At 49.6% G+C, this 25,451-nt stretch overlaps 1 protein-coding gene across 1 annotated transcript in view; it reads right to left on the bottom strand.

Moving 5' to 3' along the window:
- ZCWPW1 (zinc finger CW-type and PWWP domain containing 1) overlaps nucleotides 1-24,214 on the bottom strand; it is an 867,839-nt gene extending 843,625 nt beyond the window's left edge. The window contains exons 1-2 of the mRNA XM_069607206.1: nucleotides 24,191-24,214; nucleotides 23,673-23,777 (exon numbers count right to left, since the gene is read on the bottom strand). Coding sequence (XP_069463307.1) covers nucleotides 23,673-23,777; nucleotides 24,191-24,214 — 129 coding nt within the window. The remainder of the gene's footprint in view (nucleotides 1-23,672; nucleotides 23,778-24,190) is intronic.
- Nucleotides 24,215-25,451: the final 1,237 nt, after the last annotated feature.

Raw genomic sequence — 25,451 nt, forward strand, 5'->3', positions numbered from 1 at the left:
GGCTCGCCATTCTTGCAGATTTTGTGACAGCCTGCCTCCTACAGGTGTCTTGTGATGCAAGTCTTCAAAGTGGTTTTTAGCGGTTGCTGCAGCCGCTGATGGCAAAGAGGCTGTAGCTGGAGCTGGCTTCGCACGTCTTGCTCGTCCACCGCGAGTTGCCTTTCTTTGGCCCCTTTGACTGGCCATTCCTCTTGTTCTTCCACATGAGGTGTAGTAACGATAGGATCGTCCCCTCCAAGATTGATTTGTCGCACAAAAGGACTGAGGTTGCCTGATAGCAGCTCCCAACGATTTGGCAGCAGCCTTTGAGGTCTGCAACCTCTCAAGGCTCTAGTCAGCCTTGCTGCCAAAAAGGTGAGACCCGTCAAAGGACATGTTCAGAAGACTGTTCTCCACGTCCGGTGCAAAACCTGACTTCCTTAACCATGCAAATCTACGCATTACCATGCTAGTGGCCATGGACCTGCTCACACTATCAACAGTGTCCAAACCAGATTCAAGGGATTCCTGCATAGCTTCCTTCCCATCTCTAACAATGGCTAGGAATCCTTCCCTTTCTTCCCCTTCTGGTATGTGCTCCGCCGCCATTGCAATATATTCGAAAGAGTGTGCGAAAACTTTGCCAAGGCACAGGTGGAGTTGGCTGATTTTAATGCCATGCTCCCGGCTGAAAATACCTTCCTTGCCCAGCCATCCACACGCTTATCGTCCCTGTCTGGAGGGATAGACGGGTACGCAAGTTTGTTTGAAGCTGTGGCTGCCTGTATAACTAAACTTTATGGAGAGGGATACTTAGACAGATAGCGGGGTCGCTACTGGCAGGGTGGCATTTTGAGGTAAGGGATTTATTCACTGGAGGAATAGAATCCGGCGTCTCCCAATTTTTGGCGACCCTATTTTGTAAGGCCACATGGAAAGGTAGAATTGGGTCTTCAGTAGGACCATGGTCCAATATGTCTGTAAGATCATCTTGGACAAATTGGGCTGTAGGCCTGCCCAGCCCAAATAATCCACAACCTTAGTCATTAAATGACGATATGATGGATTAGCATGTTCACCTGGCTCTGGTCTACCAAATTCGTTCTCTGGGGAAGTATCAATACCACTTGCATTGTGTAATGATTCCACCAAATCCTTCATCCTGCTTTCCTCTGAAATCAGGCATTCAGGAATATTTGGAGTACCAAATTCAAGGCCAAAGGGAACATTTTCTTCATCAGATCTTTCTTGTTCCTCAAAAATTGAGGTCAAGGATTTGAAGAACTCCTTCCTAGGTAAACGCTTAAAAACCTTCTCTGGGGGTGGTATAGGAGGAGTGCTACTGGGTTCTGAATGCAACCCAGGTGCTTTTGCCTTTTCTTTCTCTCTTCCTAGCTGATCTTGTCGAGCTGGAAGTTTCGGCGTCGATGTCGACAAAGGTGTTGACAACTTCGACGTATTATCCGACTTCGACGGCGTCGACTTCCGACGGCGTTGACTTCGAGGGCGTCGAGGCACCCTTCGAGGACTTGCCCTTCGAGGTGTGTTCTTTCTTGGACGGTGTCGGTGACCTCGATCGGTCGACTCGAGCGTTTTTTTTCGCTCGACGTCCTAGAAGGTTCTCTAGCCTTCCTCTTTCGATCAGAAGGGCTAGAGGGCGCGCGAGTGTCAGAGCGATGGCGCTCCCAGCCGGCTTCCGAGGAAGGCGTGGACCGAGGCTTCGCTTTGTCAAAAACCTCCAACATTTTCATCCTAAAAGCTTCCCATTCTTCGGATGATGAATGTTTTGTGGGACACTTCATCATTTTTGTGGATTCGTCCGAAGACGAAGTGGAGGGGGATATATGGCGTCGTTTCTTCGTTTTTTTTGTCGAAGACGACAAGCGATGAGAATTGCTTCGGGACCCCGACCGATGCCTTTCGCGTAGAGGAGATTTCTCCTCACGGGACCTCGACTCAACGCTAGAGGCTTTTCGGTCGGATTTACGACCTACCCCGTTTCCGGTTTTCCCCGTCATCGATTGACACTTCATGCAGGCTTCCATGACGTGGCCCTCTCCAAGGCACCATAAACACTCTCGGTGCGGATCGGTAATCAACATTTTTGAGCCGCACGATTTACATTTCTTGAAACCCGATTTCGGGGTTGTGGTCGGCGTCGATGACGAAGACGAATTTTTTATTTATCTTTTCTTCACAGAACTGGAGGCGCGCAGATTCTCCGAAGCAACGTACACTGCGGAAAAACGGATCTGAGGCAAACGGGCGCCCCGCGTGCTACTTATACACCCGATGGCGTCACCCTCGACGGAGGCCTTCGAGGGACCATAGACTCGACGCACGGCGCCCTCTGCCGAAACATTTTTTCCGAAGCAGCTGAGCTGGATGGAATAACATCAAAGATGAGGAATACGTTGGAGGACACAATCCACTCGAAATAAGGAACAAGTTACTTACCTGTAACTGTTGTTCTCCAGCATGGGTCTGGCATGGATTCACATGCTCATGAATATTCCCCGTCGTCAGGCCGGGAATCCTCGGTATAGAAAAAATCAGTATCAGTTTTTTTTCTGATCTGTCTTTCTCAGTAGTAACCAATCACTGGTCGCTGGGTCATACTGCCCCCAGCCAATGACTGCCCTCTCCCTAAGCCCCGCCGCTGGCAGCCATCCTCAGATTTGGTAGCACGTGAAGTGGCAGTATGACCAAGTGAAGAGCCGCAGAGGGGTAGGCGGGAGGGTTTGCATGTGAATCCATGCCAGACCCATGCTGGAGAACAACAGTTACAGGTAAGTAACTTATTCCTTCTCCAGCATGGGGTCTGGCATGGATTCTCATGCTCATGAATATAAGAATACGTAGCAGTATACACATGCACAACTACGGGAGGTGGCAAAAGGCTCAATATCAAGCAATACAACAACTCAACATTAAGCAACTCTTACCTCCTCACCAGGCTCACCTTGGGCGAGCAGGTTGCGCAGCACTGCCTGGCCGACTCTGGACTCCTCCCTGGAATCCCGGTCGACGCAGTAGAATCTCGTGAAGGTGTGCGTCGACCTCCACGTAGCAGCCCTGCAGATGTCGAGCAGGGGCACACCAGACAGGAACGCCGTAGTAGCAGCGATCGCTCTGGTCGAATGGGCCCTCGGACGGCCTGGCAACGGTCGGTTTGCCAACCGGTGACAGTGCATGATGCAGACGGAGAGCCATCTGGATATGGAAGTCTTCGAGAGAGCCTTCCCTTGATTCACAGGTCCAAAGTTCACAAACAGCTGTGAGGTCTTCTGAAAACTCTTTGTGCGGTCCACTTAGAACTTCAGCGCTCTAGCTACATCCAGCGAGTGCAAAGGTCTCTCAGCCGGTGACGAAGGCGACGGGAAGAAAACTGGCAACACCAAGGGCTCGTTGAGGTGGAAGTCCGATGGCACCTTGGGCATGAAGGAGGGGTGCGTCCTCAGCACCACCCTCGTGTCGTGAAAAGTCAAGTATGGAGACTTGCAAGACAGGGTCTGGATCTCTCCCACTCGTCGTGCAGAGGTGATGGCCACAAGGAATGCTGTCTTCCACGACAGAAACTTCAACGGCACTGATTGCATAGGCTCGAATGGGGCCCCCATGAGCCTGGTCATCACCACGTTGAGCTCCCACGCTGGGGCAGGGGCCTTCACCGGCGGGAATGATCGGAACAATCCTTTCATAAATTCCTTCACCAGACGATGAGACCACAAGGACGCCCGTCCTGTAGTTCTGGTGTAACATGAGACGGCAGCCAGATGGACCTTGATGGAAGCGTGAGATAGGCCAGCCTTGGCCAAAGACAGTAGGTACGACAATACTTGAGGGGCCGTAATCCGCAGAGGGTTAATCTTCTGTGCACGGCACCAGACAGAGAACCTCTTCCATTTATGTCCGTAGCACTTGAGAGTTGAGGATGCCCTGGCCTTTGCAAGAACCTTTCTGCAGTCAGCCGGGATGTCGTATCCTCCAAACTCTAGTGCTGCAGGAGCCAGGCCTGCAAGTTCAGCGACTCTGGTTTGTGATGAAGAATGGCGCCTCCTTCTCTGATCCGCGTCTGTCAGTAGCTTGACTGGTGTGGACGCTGACAAGTCCAGAAGGTCCGGGAACCAGATCTGCCTCGGCCACGCCGGTGCAACGACGATCACCCTGCACCGGGACCTCTTGAGCTGGTTGACGAGCCGGAGTAGCAACGGCAACGGCGGGAATGCATAAAGGAATAGGCCGTCCCAGGGGAACGAGAAAGCATCGCCCATGCTCCACGGTGGGGAAACCTGCTGGCGAACCTCCGGCACTTGGAGTTCACCGCCGTCGCAAAGAGATCAATCTGGGGTTTGCCCCATCGTCGGAAGAGTCAATCCACTTGATCCTGGCGCAGTTCCCACTCGTGGCACGAGCGCAGCTCTCTGCTGAGTGAGTTGGCGATGGTGTTTTTTATCCCTGCCAGATGAAAGGGTACCAGAAACATCCCTTGGGCGACGGCCCAATGCCACATATCCTGGGCTTCCTTGGATAGGGCAGGGGATCTGGTTCCGCCCTGCTTCCGAATGTAAACCATTGTGGTGGTGTTGTCGGTGAAAATCCTCACAACCTTGCCCTTGAGGGACGGAAGGAAGGACCCAAGGGCCCAGAACACTGCGCGGAGCTCCAAGATGTTAATGTGGAGAGTCTTCTCCTCCGGGAGCCATAGGCCTCTCGTGTGGAGACCCCCGATGTGCGGTCCCCAACCTTCCAGGGAGGCATCCGTCGTCACCGTCACCTGGTGGGCCGGGGCTAGGAAACCTGTTCCCGCTGTCAGATGAGCGCGGACACCCCACCATCGTATCGCCTGACGGAACGCTTCGTCGAGCGGGATCCTATCCTCAAAGCTGCCCGTCGTCTGGATCCAGTGGGCGTCGAGGAATTCTTGCAAGGGCTGCATCCGAAGTCTGCAGTGGGGCACCAGATCGGGACCAGGTGGGATTTTGGAAAGTTGATGGAGAACCCCAGGTCCGTGAGGAGCTGGACGGTCTTCGCAGCTCCCTTGTCCTTGCCCGTATGAGCCAGTCATCCAGGTAGGGGTAGACGTGGATCCCCTGCAGGCGCAGCCGCGCCGCCACCGGTGCTAGGCACTTGGTGAACACCCTGGGCGCCGATTTTAATCCGAACGGGAGGGCCCTGAACTGGTAGTGCCACCCTTTGACCAAGAACCTGAGGAACTTTCAGTGTCTCTTTAGAATAGGGATGTGGAAGCAAGCATCCTCCAAGTCCAACGACGACAGGAAATCGCGCTCCTCCAGCTGTCCAAGCACGTTCTGGAGGGTGACCATCCGGAACTTCTGTGCCTTGATGTATTTCTTTAGTCGTCGCAGGTCCAGGATGGGACGCCATCCTCCTGTCTTCTTCTTCACGAGGAAGTATCTTGAGTAAACTCCGGAGCCCCGAAGCCTCTTCGGGACGAGCTCGATGGCACCTTTCCTAAGCATCTCCCTTACTTCCAACAGCAGTTGAGGGACGTGATTTTCCTTCCTGGCCACGGGAGGAATGCGGGGGCACCTCTTCTGGAACTCGAGGGCGTGCCCCAGGGCCAGGGCGTCCAGCACCCAACGGTTGGTGGAGATGGACTCGCACACGCCGACGAACTTCGTCAGCCGGCGTCCCACCGGGGTGCTTCGGAGGGGGCCCGACCCGACGGTCGGTTCAATCTTGCTTGGAGGCCGCTTTGCCTCCTTGACCACCTTGGCGACGACGGCGGGATCCACCTGACTTGCCGCGTCCCCTGTAGGCCTCCTGTGACGAAGACCTTGCCGCTTGACGGTACGTAGAGGAGCTGCTGCCGGCTCCCTTGGAGGCACCCTGTCTGCCTCCGGAGCTCCGAAAGGACGGCCGTCGCTGTTGGAGCACACCCAGTGCAGGGGCCGTCTCCGTGTCCGTCTTTATCGCCTGAAGGGATTCATCAACCGCCTTGCCAAAAAGGTTGTTCCCATCTAAAGGCATGTCCAAAACCTTGGTCTGAAAGTCCTGGCGAAATCCGTCGCCTTGAGCCATCCTTGTCATCTCAGGCAAACGCTGTTGCCCAACTGACGGAAACCGGTGTCGGCGATGTCCGTAGCCACCGTAATGGCGTGGTCCGAGGCAATCTCACCTTCCTGCAAGATTTCCAGGGCCTCAGCCCTCTTGGCATCCGGAAGGAAGTCCAACAGAGGGGCGATCTTGAACCACAACTCCCTGTCGTAGCGGGCTACGATGGCCAGGGCGTTGACCGCCTAGATGGTCGTCCCTGCAGATGAGATGACCCGTCGTCCCATCGCATCCAGCTTCCTACCCTCGCCGTCCGGAGGGGAGGTTGAAGTCAAGGCCGATGCCCCCCCGCTTTCTTCTTGGCCGCCGCCGAAACGACCGAGTCCGGGGTAGGTTGCGCCCTAAGGCACGAGGGGGCAGCGTCGGGGACCCGGTACCTCTTCTCGTACCGGTCCCTCTTCGCCGGAGCCGTGGCAGGGTTCTTGAGGAGGGCGAGCCCCTCATCCCAGATGTCATCAAGAAGCGGTACGGCGAGGACCGTCTTCCTTTTAGCCTTGCGCCGCTGGTAAAGGAACCCCTCCTTCTTTTCCTCGGGGCAGAGCTGGAAGAGCTCGGATGCCCTGGAAATCATTGCAAGGAAGGATCCAATCTCGTCGGGCGGGGACGCCCGGGCAGGGGGCGACGGGGACACGTCCCGTTGTCGCCTCCGTCGTCATCCGTACCCGTCATAGTCGTGTCCATGCCTGTATCATCCCCGTGGGTAGTGGACCGGGAGGAAGGCAGAGAAGGCCGCAGAGGTGGGAGAGGAGGCCTAGGATGCGTCCTCCTCCTCTTAAGGGGTGGGCTCTCCGAAGGTCCTGGCTCCGGTTCCTCTGTCGGGTCTGGCTCAGGCACCTCCGTCGGGGGAAGGGGCAACCTAGTCCTTATCTCCGAGCATAAGGACTGGATGGCTGACAAAATGGCTGCCGAGGTGTCCTGCGGCGCCGGTAACGACGGGAGCGAGGGCTCTTGAGGAGCCTCGTCTGCGACACCGTCGCCTTTGTCATCGCCCTCGTCGGGATCCCTCCCGATGGGCTGGGCCTCCTCCACGACTTGGATGAGCTCCTCTTCTGAGGTCGTGTCCGTATCCACGACGGCCACCAACCCCTCCCCCACCCTTTCCAACGAGGACTTTGTGGGGGTCTTCTCGATGGGCCTGAAAGACGACTCGCTCTGCGGTGGCAGGGAGACTCTGGTACCTGAGGGCGCCTCCACTGGTGTAGCCTCCACAGGCTGAGCCAGGGCCGCGGCGACATCCTCAATTGAGGTCTTAGCAGGGTGAATTAAGGCCAACGTCACCTTCTGTACGCCTGGAGCCTTCACCTTGGGGGGAGGGTCCGAGCCTCGCTCCCCCTCTGCCGGAATCTTCGAGATCGACCGGGGCCTCTCCAGAAGCTTCGCCGGGTTCTCGGACTTCCTCTTACCCGAGCCAGAGCGTTGGCTCGTGATCGATGGCGCCGGGGAGGATGCGCCCTGCCTGGCAGCCAAGGAGCCCGACCGTTCGGCGCTCCCGGTGCCCGCGGACTTGCTGTGCTTAGCCTTTTGTTGGGCCCCCGTCGCAGGAGCACCCTTCCAGGACTTAGAAGACCGCTCAGACTTCTTTTTCTTCTTCTAGCCTGGCGAGCTATTACCGTCCAGTCAGTTGGCGAGACGGAGGTGGCGATCCTTCATGGTCCGCTTCGACATGTTCCCACGAAACGCGCAGTCCTTTTCCTTGTGCGTCTTGTCCTCATGGAGACAGTAGAGGCATCACGAATGCTCGTCCTCCTTGAAAACGTTCTGAAGCTGGCATCCAGGGCATGTCCTGAACAGCTTCCCGGGAGTCGAGCTCCCTTTCTCCTGGGCCATGTCCGGGGTAGGCCTCGGAACTTCTGGAATCCTCCAAAAGCGTAACTCGACGAAATCTTCACCCTTGAGGGGCGAAGAAACTCCGAAATGGATCCCCGTTGATCAGAAGTAGAAACGGTGGAGCTTGAGGCTCTATTTAACCGAAAAAATGAGAAAATCTCCTGAAAAAAGCGCGAAAACGCAGCAAAAGCTCGAGAGCTAAGCACAAGGACTCCCAACACTTGAACGTGCAGTAAAAATCTGAGGATGGCAGCCAGGGGCGGGGCTTAGGGAGAGGGCAGTCATTGGCTGGGGGCAGTATGACCCAGAGACCAGTGATTGGTTACTACTGAGACAGACAGATCAGAAACGAAACTGATACTGATTTTTTCTATACCGAGGATTCCCGGCCTGACGACGGGGAATATTCATGAGCATGTGAATCCATGCCAGACCCCATGCTGGACAAATGTACTCATATTTTTCTATCTGAAACCTTGAGTCAGTGTTTGCTTGTGTCACAGTAATTGTGGTCCCTGTGTGTAATCTCTGCTACTGCTCATATACTCTTGAGATACGCTTGGCTGCTCTGCCACTGCTACCACTATGACATAGTAGTGCAGGCTTGTACCAAAGGTAAAACTTGTATCACCACCTGTAGTCTTAATTGTGTGTAGTGGTCCCTAAGGGCACTGCACAGGATTCTGCCTAACACGTGCCAACGGCACTCCCAGTGCCCGCAGACTCGCGGTGCATTGCCTTACGTTGGGCCCCCGTCTCTGGAGAGCCCTCAAAGGTCTTAGAAGACTGCTCAGATTTTCTGTTGGGAGAAGCATGATGCCGGGGCCCCCCAGCCGCCGGGGTCTTTGTCTGCAGCCACTCGGCGAACCGCTTGCAACGGTCCTTCATGGTGCGTGGCACCAGTTCCTTGAAGAACGCACAGGCCTCCTCCACATGCGAGCGGTCTGAATGTAGGCAATAAAAGCACAGGGAGTGCCCATCGTCCAGGAAGATGTTCCGCAGCCCGCATCCATGGCAGATCCTGAACAGAGGCGTTGAGTCTCCTTTATCCTCGGCCATGTCCACGCGGTGTAGGCCTCCAAGAATATTCTGGAATCCTTCAAGAAGTGAACTCGACGAAAAATTCGCCCTTGAGGGCTGTAGAAGCTCCGAAAAATGGGACCCGTTAGTCGGATGATGGATCAATGTAGCTTGAGGCTAGATTGACCGAAAAATAGAGCAAAATTTAGAAAAATCGCAAAACGCAGTACAAGCTCGAGAGCTATAGCGCAAGGACTCCCAACACTTGAGCGTGCAGTGATGGCTGCCAGAGGAGGGGCTTAGGGAGAGGGTAGTCATTGGCTCGGGGCAGTATGACCCAGATTGGTGGTGAGCCGGTCAATTGGCACAGCGATTAGAGTGCTCGCTTTGCATTCCATGCAGAGCTTGCTAACGCAGGTTCGAATCCCGGCGGGGCCAAACTCAGCCTTTCGTCCTTCCGAGGTCGATAAATGAGCACCACACACCGTGGGTAATAATAAGCAGCGCTCAGATACCTGAGGGTTCGTAGCGCTATATAAATGTCAAATTATTATTATTATTATTAGGAGAAAGTTCAGAAACGAAATTGAACAACAAGTTACTCCTTACCTGGTAACGTTCTTTCGATGGGATGTTCCTCCGATGTATTCCTTATCTATGATATTTGTATCTCCAGCTTGCTGGCCTCGGAATTTTTTTTTCCAGTAGAGGGTGCTGTAGCACGTTCTCCTGGCCCAATCCGGGGCAATTAGGATCATGGTCTTCCGAAACCTTCTCAACCTCCTGATCATTTGAGGAATGACAGGGACCGGAGGAAACGCGTACAGAAGTGGGAACTCCCAGTCCACTACGAACGCGTCTCCTAGAGCTCCTCTCGGGGGAAATTCCCTTGAGCAAAATCTGTTGCACTTCCTGTTGATACTGGTGGTGAACAGATCCACTTGAGGGGTTCCCCAAAGGGCGAAGATCTCTTGAAGGACTTCCTGAGCTATCTCCCACTCGTGGGAGACTGTGTTCTGCCTGCTCAGAGCGTCGGCTGTCAAGTTCTTCTCTCCGGCTAGGTGAATTGCTGGTAGAGAGATTCCTTCCTGAATTGCCCAAAACCAGAGCTGCATCGCCTCTCTGCACGATGGCAGTGACCCTACGCCTCCTCTTTTGTTGAGGTAGTGCATGGCCACTGTATTGTCCGTCATTATCAGGATGTTTCTCCCCCGTACAGATGGCAGAAAAGCCTTCAGCGCCAGTCTGATGGCTCTCAGCTCCAATAGGTTGATGTGTAGTCTGGACTCCGATGGAGACCAACGACCGCTGATGGTCAAGTCGTTGGCATGGGCTCCCCACCCCGTGGGTGAGGAGTCTGACTACTGTCATTTGTATTTGTATTTTGTTCATTTATAGTGCGCACCTTGCCCCGGGGCATCTGGGCGCATGTTTAAGGTGGCGGTTACAAGTTACAGCAAATAGATACACTAAACATTTTTACACATATTTACATAGAGTTCAGAGCATCAACAGAGAGGAGAGGAGCAAATCTAAGAATGGAGTAAAAACAGTCTATGTACAATGAGCAGTCAGTAATGGAATTGACAGGTGTAAGGCTTATAGAGAGGAGGCTATGGCGTCCCGTTCATGTAACCACAGTTTAGTTTTGGCTTTGAAGGCATAGATGTGAGGAACGTTTCTGAGAGCATTGGGAAGAGTGTTCCAGAGCTTGTCATCTCCGGCCATGGTTGCCAAAACACTTCTCCTTTCAAGATGTTCTCTGGGGAGGCCCACCATTGAAGGTCGTGGGCTACCTTGTGCGGAATCCGGAGGAGATCTGTCATTCTCCCTAAGAATTGTGACCACTGAGTCCTCAGTGCCCACTGAAGGGATCTCATTCTCAGGCGAGCCTCTGGCACAAGGGATATGCAGGATGCCATAAGGCCTAGCAACCTCAAAAAGTCGTAGGCTGGGAGACATTGGGCATTTTTGAAACCTGGTGACCATCTGCAGAATATCTTGAGCCCTCACCTCTGGTGGCGAGGCTTTTCCCAGGGACGTGTCCAGGACTGCTCCAATGAGCTGGAGTTTCTGTGATGGTATCATCTGTGACTTTTTTAAATTGAGGGAGAAGCCCAGCTTGTGAAGGAAGTGGCAGACATAATCTAGTTGGATCCGAGCTTGTTCCGAAGAAACTGCTCTGATCAACCAATCGTCCAGGTAGGGGTAGACGTGAATCCCTTCCCTCCTTAGACTTGCAGCCACAACCGCCATTAGCTTGGTGAAGACCCTCGGGAGGGAGGTCAGCCCAAATGGCAGAACTCGAAATTGATAATGAGAGTTGCCAATTGCGAACCTCAGGTACTTCATGTGCTTGGGATGGATTGGCACATGGAAATAAGCATCCTGAAGGTCCAGAGATACCAACCAGTCCTGAAGCTGGAGGGCCTGAAGGATCTGAGAGAGAGTTACCATCTTGAACTTGTCCTTCCTGAGGAACTTGTTCAATTCTCGTAAGTCCAGGATGGGTCTCAGTCCTCCATCTTGCTTTGGTATGAGAAAGTAGGGGGAGTACCAGCCCTTGTTCCTGTCCGCTACAGGTACCGGTTCTATGGCACCTTTCTCTAGCAGGTCTACAATTTCCTGCAAGAGGAGCGGATCCGGCACTTTCAGAGAGCTGTTCCCGGTGGATAGCTCTGAGGGATGCGTAGAAAAGGCAGACAGTAACCTTGGGCAACTGTCTCCAATGCCCAAGCATCTGACGTAATAGCCTGCCATTCCGTCAGATGGTGAGTTAACCTGCCCCCTACAGGTGTCTTGTGATGGGAGACCTCAGAGTGGTGTGGGAGCGGCTGATGCAGTTGCCGAAGGTAAAGCGGCTCCTGCTCCTGTGGCTTTCTTTCCTTTACCCCGTCCACCACGGGTACATTTTCCTTGGCCTCTTTGAGCCGGTCGTCCTCTGCCTCTTCCATATGAGGAATAATAGCGAAAGGACCTTCCTTTCCAAGAGGATCCTGAGGGACGAAAATTAGTTTGGCGGATTGCAGCTCCTAGTGACTTGGCTGCTGCTTTAGATGTTTGCAGTTTTTCCAAACTGTCATCCGCCTTTTTACCAAACAGGGAAGAGCCGTCAAAGGGCATATTTAAAAGTCTGGCCTGTATGTCAGAAGCAAAGCCGGACTTTCTCAACCACGCATGCCTGCGGATTGTGGTACTTGCCGCCATGGCCCTGCTGATACTGTCAGCAGAATCAATGCCTGTTTGAAGGGACTCACTGTAACGCTCACCTGGTTCCCCCGGAGGCGCGGGTCTTGATCTGGCGAGGATACTGTCTTCAGTGTTAGGCGCAGGGTTCGTTTTGCTCCCGGACTGGGCCCCCTTCCCACCGACAGTTTAAGCTGAAGAGAGAGATGTCTGCAAGGGTAAACCAAGGTATTAGTGTTTGGAAGTTTCGGAAAGTTCCTAGCCCCTCTCGCCCTTTCTTTCCCCGTGGAACTGGGTTGATATTGTGCTTACCTTATATAGGTAAATGCCGGGCTCTCCATCCTGCGTCTTATGCAGGGGCGCTGGATCCAGTTGCTTCACTGGATGCGAGCTCTGCCTCTTGATAGCAGAGGATTTGCTGAGAGCGAAGACGCCGTTAATGCACGAGCGTGCCTTGTAAGTATTAAAGTTCCTTTTGCCTTATTTTCTTCTCTTTCAAAAGTCTTAAGTCTGTAAAGTCTATGTCTTTCCCTTTTCAGATGCTGTGACGATGAAGTTTATCCTTCTAATGGCACGTAAGTAGAAAGACTGCACTAGCGCTGGAGAATGCTCCGTAATGTCTCTTTTGTCTTTGCAGGTGCTGAGGTGCAGCGCGAACAGATTGAAAGCGAGCATAACACAGGTAAGCAGTCTTGTAACTAAGCGTTACTAACCGATGTATCTTGCCTTGCAGGTGCCGGAATGCAGCGCGAGCTGAGTTGGAACGGGCGTAACACAGGTAAGCAGAACTTGTAGTTGAATATTACTAACCGATGTTCTCTCTCTTTGCAGATGTCGGATGCCGGAAGAGAAAGGCAGAAAAAGGCGCCTTGGATGCTGCCGTTGGATTAGGTAAGTAGATTCACTGCCTTTACTTTAACCTAACCTGTGCCTTTGTTTTGCAGGAGCTGCAGAAGACTGAAGAAGACTGCAGATTGGATTCCAGCAGGTTATTTCGTGTTCACAGGATCTGGAGCTGGAGGTTTCCTGGAGCTGACACGGTGAGCGTCCTGCTGCAGATGCAGAATAACGCGAAGCACGTGAACCAATCAGGTGTGGTTTAAATAGCCTTCTGTAGTGCTTAGGCGTCTCCTTCCACAGCCCCACCCAGGTAAGAAAAGAGTTCCAGATTTCTAAAAGAGTTCCTGTGTTCTGCTTCCAGGGAGTGGCTCCTGCTCCACCCAGACAGAAAAAGTAGTTCCAGGCAGAGAAGGATGAGGAGACCAGTTAGCTGGTAAGTAAGCAGCATGGTCTGCTACAGGTAGGTCCACCAAGCACTCTTATCCAATATGAGCCCGGCGCTTCCTGTGCCGGGACCAGTCACCATCATGAGCCTGGCGCCACTGGCGCCAGGACAAGGTCCAGAGGGTCCCTATAGGGACTGGCTGGTTCCGGGGATCAGAGTCATGGGCCTGCTTCCAAGGTCGTGGGGCAAGTCCTGACCCCTTGGAAGCAGGGATCATGACAGCACCCCCCCCTCAAGGCCCCTCCCAAGGTTGACTTCTCCGGAGGTCTTGGTTTGTTAGGAAATGTCCGATGAAATTTCCTGATTAGTCGGGGAGCGTGTACATGTTCTGCAGGTTCCCAAGATCTTTCTTGGGGGCCGTAGCCTTTCCAGTCAATTAGGTAGTGTAGTTTTGATTTGGAGATCTTGGAATCCAGGATATTTTTGATTTCAAACTCAAGTTCTCCGTCAACTAGAATAGGTTCAGGAGATTTAGTCAATCGGGTTTCTGGTTGAACAGGTTTTAGTAGTGAAACATGGAAGACTGGGTGCATTTTCATGCGAGGGGGTAAACCCAACTTGACCGCTACTGGATTTATTATGGCAGTAACAGAGTAGGGTCCCAGGTATCTTGGGTTAAAGGTGCGTGGTCCCTTTAGGGGTAAATATTTGGTGGATAACCAGACTTGATCTCCTATTTGGTATTGAGGGGCTTCCTTTCGATGTTGATCTGCTCCTTTCTTGTATTGTTCCTTGGCCCTTTGAAGGTGGGTAGTAGCTTCCTCAAGGCTTGGGTGATGGTTGAATGTAGGTGGTCCACTGCTGGTGTTCCAAGATCCTGAGGTGGATCCAGGTTAGAGGTTCGAGGATGATTACCATACAAAAGAAAAAACGGGGTCTTTCCGGTTCCAGAGTGGACTGAGTTATTGTAAGCGTACTCGGCTATCCAAAGGATGTCCTTCCAAGTTCCTCCTGTCTGTTGCAGCATGCAGCGTAGGTACTGTTCTAAAGTCTGATTGGTCCTTTCGGTCTGACCATCGGTTTGTGGGTGGTGACTGGTGGAAAGCCTCACATCAATTTGAGCTAACCGACAGCAACTCCGCCAGAAGTGGGAGATGAATTGACTTTCTCTGTCTGAGATTAAAACTGAAGGAAAGCCGTGCAACCGAACGATGTTTTCAAGAAATTCTTGAGCCAGGATTGCTGCTGACGGTAACCCCTTTAGTGGGATGAAATGTGCCATTTTTGAAAATAAGTCTACGATCAGCAGGGTTGTATTGTATCCGGAACAGGGAGGTAAGTCGGTGATAAAGTCCATGGAAAGGGTATGCCAGGGATGAGGTGGAGTTTCAAGTGGTTGTAAGAGGCCTGCTGGTTTTTCCTTAGGACTCTTGTTCTGGGCGCACACTCCACAGGACATGACAAAGTTTCTGATGTCTTTTCTCCAAGATGGCCACCAAAAGTGACGCTTGACCTTTTCCGAGGTCTTGGCCATACCCGGGTGTCCTTCCATTAAGGAGTCGTGATAACAAGAGATGACTTGAGTTTGTAAGCTGGTACAGGGTAGATAAAGTCGTTCCTTGAAGTATAATAAGTCGTCCTTTACTGTGAAGTCTTCCCCCCGAAGTTGCCATTTTTGTATGTCCGTTGGAGTTACAAGTTGTTTAACCTGGGTTTCAATTTCTTCAATGGATTGCATGCTGATCAAACCCAGGATTCTTTGTTCAGGAATAATAGGTACGAGCTCGGGGTTAACCATGTGTTCCTCTACTCCGATTTGAGAGAGGGCATCCGCTTTACCATTCTTATTGCCTGGTCGGTAGATTATAAAATCAAATTCGGCAAAAAATAATGCCCAGCGAAGTTGTCTGGAGGATTGAGCTTTGGCTGATTTAAGATACTGTAGATTACGATGGTCAGTAATGACAGTGACTGTGTGTCGGGCTCCTAAGAGATAATGCCGCCAGGCCTTAAAGGCGGACTTAATAGCCAACAGTTCCTTATCGGTAATGGTGTCATTGATTTCTGGGGCTGATAATTTGCGAGACCAAAACGCCACGGGGTGCAACTGGTTGGTTTTTGGATCTCTTTGTGAAAGCACTGCTCCCATAGCAAGGCTGGAGGCATCGGTCTCTACGATGTAAGGTAGTTTCGGGCGGGGATGTTTTAAAATCGGGGCGGAGGTAAATTTAGTCTTTAGCTCCTGTTCTGCCTCTGTAGACCATTCAAAACGTTTGTTTTTTCTGAGGAGAGCTGTAATGGGTTGGACTACCCGAGAAAAGTCTGGAATAAACCTGCGATAGAAGTTGGCGAAGCCCAACATACTTTGAACCCCTTTTACAGATGATGGTGAGGGCCACTTGATTATTGCATCTACTTTCCTCGAGTCCATGTGAACTCCGTTAGGTGACAAAATAAATCCCAGAAATTCGACCTCAGTAACATGAAAGACGCACTTCTCTAATTTTGCAAAAAGTTTGTGTTTGCGGAGCCTCTCCAGTACTGCGGTTACATGTTTTCGGTGTTCTGCCTCAGAGGACGAATAAACCAGAATGTCGTCAATGTATACGACTACACACACATCAATGAGTTCACGGAGCACGTCATTCATAAAGAACTGGAATGCGGCCGGTGCGTTACACAACCCGAAGGGCATCACTTGATACTCGAACAGTCCATACTTGGTAAGAAAGGCCGTCTTCCATTCATCGCCCTCCTTTATTCGCACCAAATAGTAGGCTCCTCTGAGGTCTAACTTAGTATATATGCAGGCGTTTTTGACTTGGTCAAGTAGTTCTGGGATCAATGGCAATGGATACCTGTTCTTAATTGTAATCTGGTTCAGGGCACGGTAGTCTATACACGTTCTTAAGTCTCCCTCCTTTTTTGGCACGAAGAACAGAGCTGAGGAGGCCGGGGACTTCGAAGGACGGATGAATCCGTTAGCCAGGTACTGGTCCAAATATTGCCTTAGGTGGAGATTTTCAGGTTCAGTAAGGGCATAAATCCGACTACACGGAGGAGTGGATCCGGGAATCAGGTCTATCTGACAGTCGTATGATCTGTGGGGAGGCAAAGAATTAGCTTGGTCTTTCCGAAAGACATCTTGGAATTCCTGGTATTCAGGAGGCAGTTGCGGACTCTCAGAAACAGTTGCAGCTAGTTTGGTGGAGAGCTGAGGGTAGCAGGTAGAAGCGCATTCTGGAAACCGGATTGTCTTTGCTCGCCAATCAATTTGAGGATTGTGTTTCTCCAACCAAGGAACTCCCAAGATGACTTGAAACTGAGGGGCCTTGATCACATCAAACACGATCTTCTCTTGATGCCCATCTTGGCTTACTAACGTTACTTCCATGGTGGTGTGAGTTACGGGGCCAGAAGCTATTTCCGTCCCATCCACGGTGGTAATGACGTCTTTCACCGTCTTTTGACAAAGAGATAGATTCATCCTGGCGGCCAGCTCACAGTCCAAGTAATTCCCGATTGCGCCACTATCAATGTATGCTTTAATGGCATGCATACGATTAGGTTGTTCAGGACTCACGAGGACCATGGGCATGATGAAATGCGAGGTCAAAGAACTGGTTTTAACGCTCGGCAAGCGGACCTCTACACTTGCCGGGCGAGGTCGTTTCCCGGCTCAGAATTCTCAGTACCTTTATCAGACGCCCCTACTATCTTCTTCTTGGGCTTCACTGGACAATCTCGAAGAAAGTGCCCTGAGTTTCCGCAATAGAGGCATAATTGCAGTTGTCTCCTCCTTTCCCTCTCCTTTTGGGTTAAAGGTCCTTTTACACCCCCTATTTGCATGGGTTCCACGGAATCAGTTCCTTTCGTAGAACTTTGCGGCCTTGAAAAAGGTCGGGTTTCAAATCTGGATCGATCGGCATTCCGATTCTGTAGTCGATGATCCAATTGCACTACCAGATCGATATATTCGGAACAGTCTTGTGGAGGATTTACCACTTGAGCCAGAACGTCTTTTAATTCCCCACGCAGACCTCTGTAAAACAGTGTGATCCTCTTATCCTCCGGCCATCCGGTTTCCACCACTAGTCTGTTAAATGATGCAATATAAGTCAGAAGATCTTGATTGCCCTGTCGTAGTGAAAGAAGTTCATTGTCCAAGGCCTGTCCCTGATAGTGCCTTGCGAACAGTTTCTCCATACTGGCTTGGAAGTCCTGGAAGTTATGGAGAATGGGGTCATCTTGAGACACTAAAGGAACAGACCAATCTGCGGCACTGCCACTGAGATAAGAGAGCACGAAGGCCACTTTAGCCTGGTCTGTTGGAAAAGCGGCGGGTCTGCACAAAAAGTGCAAGCGACATTGATTGAAGAACACAGCAAACCTTTTTGAATCACCTGAAAGCGTTCGGGCGGAGCCAAAGGTATATTTCCTGGTAGGTTGATTTGTACCGGATTCGAGGAAGCTGGAGGAGCGTGGCCCCCACTTGGGGTTGGTAGAGGAGTTTGTCCAGCTTGGGCTTGCAGCAATTGTCTAGCCAAATCGTCTGTTCGCTCTTTGGAGACCACTAACTCCCTCCTTAGGGCATTTGTTTCCTGACGTGCAGCGTGTACTTCCGCCCTCAACTCCCCGAGTAATTGGGCCAACTGGTCTGTGTCTGAAGTTTCCATTGCGCCTGGGCGGGAATTTTGTGGTAAGGCTTCGCGTTCTGTAACACTCACCTGGTTCCCCTGGAGGCGCGGGTCTTGATCTGGCGAGGATACTGTCTTCAGTGTTAGGCGCAGGGTTCGTTTTGCTCCCGGACTGGGCCCCCTTCCCACCGACAGTTTAAGCTGAAGAGAGAGATGTCTGCAAGGGTAAACCAAGGTATTAGTGTTTGGAAGGTTCGGAAAGTTCCTAGCCCCTCTCGCCCTTTCATTCCCCGTGGAACTGGGTTGATATTGCGCTTACCTTATATAGGTAAATGCCGGGCTCTCCATCCTGCGTCTTATGCAGGGGCGCTGGATCCAGTTGCTTCACTGGATGCGAGCTCTGCCTCTTGATAGCAGAGGATTTGCTGAGAGCGAAGACGCCGTTAATGCACGAGCGTGCCTTGTAAGTATTAAAGTTCCTTTTGCCTTGTTTTCTTCTCTTTCAAAAGTCTTAAGTCTGTAAAGTCTATGTCTTTCCCTTTTCAGATGCTGTGACGATGAAGATTATCCTTCTAATGGCACGTAAGTAGAAAGACTGCACTAGCGCTGGAGAATGCTCCGTAATGTCTCTTTTGTCTTTGCAGGTGCTGAGGTGCAGCGCGAACAGATTGAAAGCGAGCATAACACAGGTAAGCAGTCTTGTAACTAAGCGTTACTAACCGATGTATCTTGCCTTGCAGGTGCCGGAATGCAGCGCGAGCTGAGTTGGAACGGGCGTAACACAGGTAAGCAGAACTTGTAGTTGAATATTACTAACCGATGTTCTCTCTCTTTGCAGATGTCGGATGCCGGAAGAGAAAGGCAGAAAAAGGCGCCTTGGATGCTGCCGTTGGATTAGGTAAGTAGATTCACTGCCTTTACTTTAACCTAACCTGTGCCTTTGTTTTGCAGGAGCTGCAGAAGACTGAAGAAGACTGCAGATTGGATTCCAGCAGGTTATTTCGTGTTCACAGGATCTGGAGCTGGAGGTTTCCTGGAGCTGACACGGTGAGCGTCCTGCTGCAGATGCAGAATAACGTGAAGCACGTGAACCAATCGGGTGTGGTTTAAATAGCCTTCTGTAGTGCTTAGGCGTCTCCTTCCACGGCCCCACCCAGGTAAGAAAAGAGTTCCAGATTTCTAAAAGAGTTCCTGTGTTCTGCTTCCAGGGAGTGGCTCCTGCTCCACCCAGACAGAAAAAGTAGTTCCAGGCAGAGAAGGATCAGGAGACCAGTTAGCTGGTAAGTAAGCAGCATGGTGTGCTACAGGTAGGTCCACCAAGCACTCTTATCCAATATGAGCCCGGCGCTTCCTGTGCCGGGACCAGTCACCATCATGAGCCTGGCGCCACTGGCGCCAGGACAAGGTCCAGAGGGTCCCTATAGGGACTGGCTGGTTCCTGGGATCAGAGTCATGGGCCTGCTTCCAAGGTCGTGGGGCAAGTCCTGACCCCTTGGAAGCAGGGATCATGACACTCACACAATGCATCTTAACCATCTCTGATGATATTTAAAAATGCGTCCCTTTCTTCTCCTTCCTGGAGGCAGTCAGCCGCTGATGAAGCACACTCCCAAAGAGTGTGGCTGAACCTAGCGAGCGTACAAGTCGCATTAATAGATTTTAAAGCCATGCTACAGGCCGAGAAGACTTTCTTAGCCATGGCATCATATTTTTTATCATCCCTATCCTGTGGAGCAGTGGGGTATGCAGATGTACTGCCTGATGAATTTGCAGCCTGGACCACCAGACTCTCTGGAGTAGGGTGCTTAGATAGGTATTCCGGGTCAGCAGCAGATACCCTATATTTCGCTGACAACTTCTTGTTAACCGCAGGGACAACTTCATGAGTTTACCAGTTAGTTAAAATGTTTCTTTGTAAAGCAGAATGAAAGGGAACCACAGGATCCTCCTGTGGACCTTTGTCCAGAATATCTGTGAAGTCATCCTGTTGAAAAACAGGTGAAGGCGCAGACCAACCCATGAACTCCATAATTCTTGACATTAGGGTTCTATAAGGGGTTTCAGCATGTTCCCCTGGGTCAGGTTTGACAAAGTCCACTTCTGGGGAAGTGTCTAGGCCACTTGCTTCCTGTAATGCATCCTGAAGGTCTTTCAACCTTCTTTCCTCAGAGGCAAAAGTCTCTGGTTCAGGTGATGTGGTCCTCTGCAGCCCAAAAGGCCTTTCTTTATCAGAATCTTCCCTTTCTTCATAAATTGAAGTTAAGGGGGGATGCTCTGGCCTGTGAAATGGTATAAAACCCATCTCTAAAGCAGATGGAGCCATCATCAGTGGCCTTGAAAAGGTCGATGTCGTCGACGCTGATGTAAAAATCCTCAAAGGCGCCGACAAAGGCGTCGAGAAAACTGGAAGAGGCCTCGAAGAACTCGAGAGGATCGGAATCCTGCTCGAGGATGTCGACGACGTTCTCGACGACGTGTCGGAGGCTCTCGGTGTAACGTTGGCTGTGGAGTAGCCTTGGGTTTTTCTTTTATCAGCGTCGATGTCGGCGTCGACTCGATCGACGGATGCGTCGAAGAACCCTTCGATAACGGCGTCGATGGCGCCGATCTATGCTTCGAAGGGGCTTTCGACGATGGCGTCGAAGATGCATTACTTCCCGATGGCTCATGGCGCTTTCGGGTCGACTCTTTCGCCGGGTGCTTCGACTCGCAGCATTTTGATTTTTTGGGCTTTTCACCCGGGGTATCACCCTCAGCTGACTTCGAGGGGGTCGAGGCCGCTTTCTCGAAGATGCTTAGCATCTTTTTTCTGAATTCCTCCCACTCAGCCTGAGAGATGTGTTTTGTGGGGCAATTTACTCTTTCAGGGGAACTAGAAGACGACGACAAAGGAGATCTTCTACGTCTCTTTTTCGAGTGTCTAGACCTCAACGAGTGGTGGGAGCCACTTCGAGACCTAGACCGAGAATGCTTTCGACGGTGAGGAGACGAATGTCTCGACTCTACCGCGGAAACTTTTGAGGAAGTTAACACTGACTTACCTCTCTCGAGCTTCCCCTTACGCTCCTTGAAGGCTTTCGCCGTCATGGATAGACATTCCTTACACTCCGAACACTGGTGTTCGATTCCCAGACACCACAAACAGATCCTGTGAGGATCCGTCAACGACATTTTCTTCCCACAGTCTCAGCATTTTTTTAAACCGGACCGAGGAGTCGTCGGGTCGGAGGAGGAAGCCATCGAGAACGAGTCGGTTTTCTCGAGGAAATATGAATATATTTCGACTGACGAACTGAGCAACGGTATTCCGAGGCACACGAAGCGCGGAAAAACGGAACTGAGTAACGGACGCTGCACGTGGCCATTTATAGGCATGATGACGTCGGCGTCGATACGGTGGCTGTCGAGGAACACCTACTCGATGGACGTCGACGCACAGCGCCCTCTACTGGAAAAAACCTTTCCGAGGCCAGCAAGCTGGAGATACAAATATAATAGATAAGGAATATGTCGGAGGACACAATCCCTTCGAAACTGATTTTTTCTTTACCAAGGATTCCTAGCCTGACGGGGAATATTCATGAGCATGTGAATCTATGCCAGACCCCATGCTGGAGAAGAGAGTTAGAAGTGGACATATTGATACTATGTTACCCCAATTTAAAGACCACACATTTACTTATGGTTCTTTATTGTAGGTGGAATAGAAGTGAGCACCCATACAGAGTTGTGGATGCCCACCCCACCAGTGATCGCTAGAGATCCCCCACAGGTAATCACACTAGAATGGGCAGTGAACTGAATGGCAGGTTAAGGTCCAGTCACTCCTAAAATGAGATTAGCATTAATTGCTAATGAGTATCCTGTCTTTTCCTTTGTAGTAAATGAGGAGGGGACGGTGGAGGAAGTGATCTTTAAAATAACACAAGTCAATATAGCTGGTTGAGAAGTGAAAGAATAAAGAGCACCTGAAGAAAGTTAACCACTAAGGGTTCAAGAACTGAATCATGTTGAGCATAAAGAGAGAGAGGACAACCTATTAATTTAATATCTCCATCCCCTGCCATATCTTGTGACCTAGATTCAAGTGTGGATAGCTAATAGAATAAGTCACTTTTGAGTGTTTTTTAAGGCGTTTTATACTGTGAATTAAAGTGTTGTTTTTATGAATTGTATATAATGAATTGGGATCACACTAGAGGTATTTATTGTATTGGATTTTGAATCATTTTGTATATGTTTTTTAATAAAAATTAGAATGTTTAAATATTTCTAAACCCTAGTAGGCGCTGTTATTTGTTAAGCGTCTCCACATATTTTGACTCTAGGTATATATGTCCTTAATCCTATTGCTTACTAAAAGAAAAAGATGGGTCGGAGTCCTACCTGAGTTTTTCAGTAAGATAGCCCATCCGTGTATAGGTCGGACGCCACACTCCACCACAGTTGAGGTTGCGATCCGGAGTCTCTTGTTTGTTAATTTATTCTACTTCTGTGCCTGCTGGCGGGCCGCTATTTGCATCACTGTGATGTCAATCTCCTCCTTGTAGAATTTGGTCTCCAATCTATGTGCAGCCTCATTAATATTGTCCAACTTAACAAGATTTTAGTTCCACAGAATTAATGTTGTATATACTGCTGTACTCGTAATGTGGCAAACTGTGTACTAAGAAGGGTAAATAAGTAAGCAGAAAAAGACATAATTGTAATGTCACAATGTTATAGACCCCCGTTGTATATATGTTTGACTAAAAGCTACAGAAATTAGCTGAAGGCATACATAAAAATACAAAGTACACACAATAAACAAGAAATGCTGAGTCATTAAATTTCCATTTTTTTATTTGGATTTGCAATTTGATATTTATTAAAACGTGTTTATCAAGAACGCACAACAGAGGGCATTGTTTCTCCAACATTTGTATTGCAGCTTTTAGATGGCTGTTTTGCTAGGTCCTTTAACACTGTTTCCCTTCCAGTTAATAGCTGGTTAGCCTGCTCCTGTGTGCAAAATGGCCATTACAATCAGTAGGAGCACTTTGGGGCATGGTCTCTCTAACCCTCAGATTGTAGTACAACGTTGTTTGGAAACCTGGTGTTCTGATATGCAGATGTTGTAGTGCAGGTAGGACATGTGTGTGTGTGTGTGTGGTCCTATAAGCAAGGTAACATGCACTATGGGTCCATACATGGGGAAGCAATGGCGTGTGTAAAAGCACTTTAAAAGAACAGAAAAAAGGATGGGCATACCAGACGCTAGGATGGCCACCACAATGCCAGAAGTTGGAGGGTATAGGGCGGGAAATGTATTCAGAGAAGACAAAGAACACATAAACAAGGGAAAGTAGAATTTTCAGGATAGATGAGAGCACAGGAACCATTGAGGACCCAAGACAGAAAATAATCCAAAGTGGAGTGCAAATAGGTGGGTAGGGAGTGGAGACGATTGGTGCAGCAACAGACAGGTTGCTGGAATCTTCTGAGCAACAACAGCAGTTAATTTCTGGGTTCCAATCCACCTGATTGGTGTTGCATTATCTCCCAGTTGGAAATAAAAAGCGATTTGTCTAGTTTAAATCAAAATTAATCAGTTGGTACTTTGTTGATTAATAAGGGAATTAAAAAGACAATTATTTTGGTAATTCTGATAATCAGAAATCAAGAAATACTGCTTATACTGTAAATTATTTCTGTAAAAACAACAAATCCATCACACTCACCAAATCCAGGCCCTCTGCTGCCATTTCCTGAAAATTCTTTAGCATTGAGGATGCAATCCAAGCACGAGAGACAGAGTCACCAAAAAACGTGACGTGGTACTTTGACTGAAAGATAAAATATATTATAACAAAGACAATCAGTAAAATGTTTTGAATCACAAGCTAATGGGATTTCTTTAAGCAAAAAAGAAATCATATACATATGTCTTCCTCATTGAAATCTTTCATGAAACTCTGGGAATCCTGATTCAAGACTATGAGAGAGGTTTATTTTTGCATTTTTATTTTTGGTTCTATTTTAGCTTCATTTATATTCACCAAATGATGACAAAAAAACATCAGACAGCAATCTTGGACTTATAAGTGACAAATAAGACCTTAGTATGGTTGAGGATACGTGGGGAGGGAGGTAGTATGTTGAACTGTTGATGACTTGTTCATTTAAAAAATTTAATAAATACATTTCAAATAAAAAAGAAAAACTGCTTGGTACAGAAGATGGAACAAGAAACACTAACCGCATTGGAAATCACAAAATGCATTCTTGTCTCAGATCTAAAGGTTTGGCTATTAAGAGGATAATCTCTATTCAAGACCCTGGTGTCGATCAGCTGCTCCTTGTACCATGGCTGAGAGCATCAGTGAGTAGGCTCTGATATAGGATCAGCGATTTTCTAGCAGCCAGATCTACTGTGGAAGTTGGGGGTGAGGTGTATAATGTTAGTATTAAGAGCCTACCTTTTTCCACCTTTATAGAGCTTTTATGTTTATTTGACTTCATTTTTTTGTAAAGGAAGAAGAATGGTTCATGATGAATTTTCGAGCACAACGTGGCGAAGGCCCTGTTAGAAGATAGCTATTTTATAGGAAAACATGTGCAAGTTGGGTCAGAGAAAAGCTGTAGAAGGTTTCCTCCATTAAGTAACATAATTTTTGCTAAAAGGATATTCATCAGTTCAGGGGGAACAGTTATATTTAGGAATTGTGAACAGTTTTGAGCTGGTTTATTTTTGTGGCCACGTGCATTCATGTTCTCTAAAATTGCTAAAAACCTACCATAATTACAAAATATACTACCTAAGCACACATTTTTATTTTTTGGGTCACAGAAAATAAAAGCTTAATCACCAGTGTCTATTGTATTTCCAAACCTAAAAAGCATCATTTTTCTGATGGCCATACTTGAGTTGACCAATTAGAAGAACAAGTTACTTCTTACCTGGTAACATTCTTTCGACGGGATGTTCCTCCGATGTAGCCTTTCCTTCTCTTTCCCTGGATGGGGAGGAGGGAGGAACGAAGGCAAGGTCATTTTCTGAGTAACATGAAATTCAGAAACCACCTTTGGGAGGAAATTAGGCTTCACCTGTAGGACAACTTTGTCCTTGTGGAAGATTGTATGTGGGGGTTTACAGGAGAGAGCTTGTAGCTCGCTCACCCTCCTAGCAGATGTTAGTGCTACAATAGGACAGTTTTAAGCATGAGAAATCTCAGCGCGCAAGAGTGAAGAGGTTCAAATGGAGTGCCCATTAAGAAGTTTAAGACTAAATGTAAGTCCCATAAGGGAACCTGGAATGGTTTTGGAGGGTAAACATTAGTTAGTCCCTTGAGAAATTGTACCACTAGAGGAATTTTGAAATACGAAGGTTCCTCCGCAGTGCGCTTGGAGATAGAAAGCGCTGCAAGATAGCCTTTTGCAGTGCCCACTTGAAGGCCAGAGTTTGCCAAGTAGAGTAGAAACGATAACACCGTTGGTGTACCACATGAAAAAGGGTCGAT

The sequence above is a fragment of the Ambystoma mexicanum genome, chromosome 1p, assembly GCF_040938575.1.
Source record: "Ambystoma mexicanum isolate Mex_15411 chromosome 1p, UKY_AmexF1_1, whole genome shotgun sequence".
Classification (NCBI taxonomy): Eukaryota; Metazoa; Chordata; class Amphibia; order Caudata; family Ambystomatidae; genus Ambystoma; species Ambystoma mexicanum.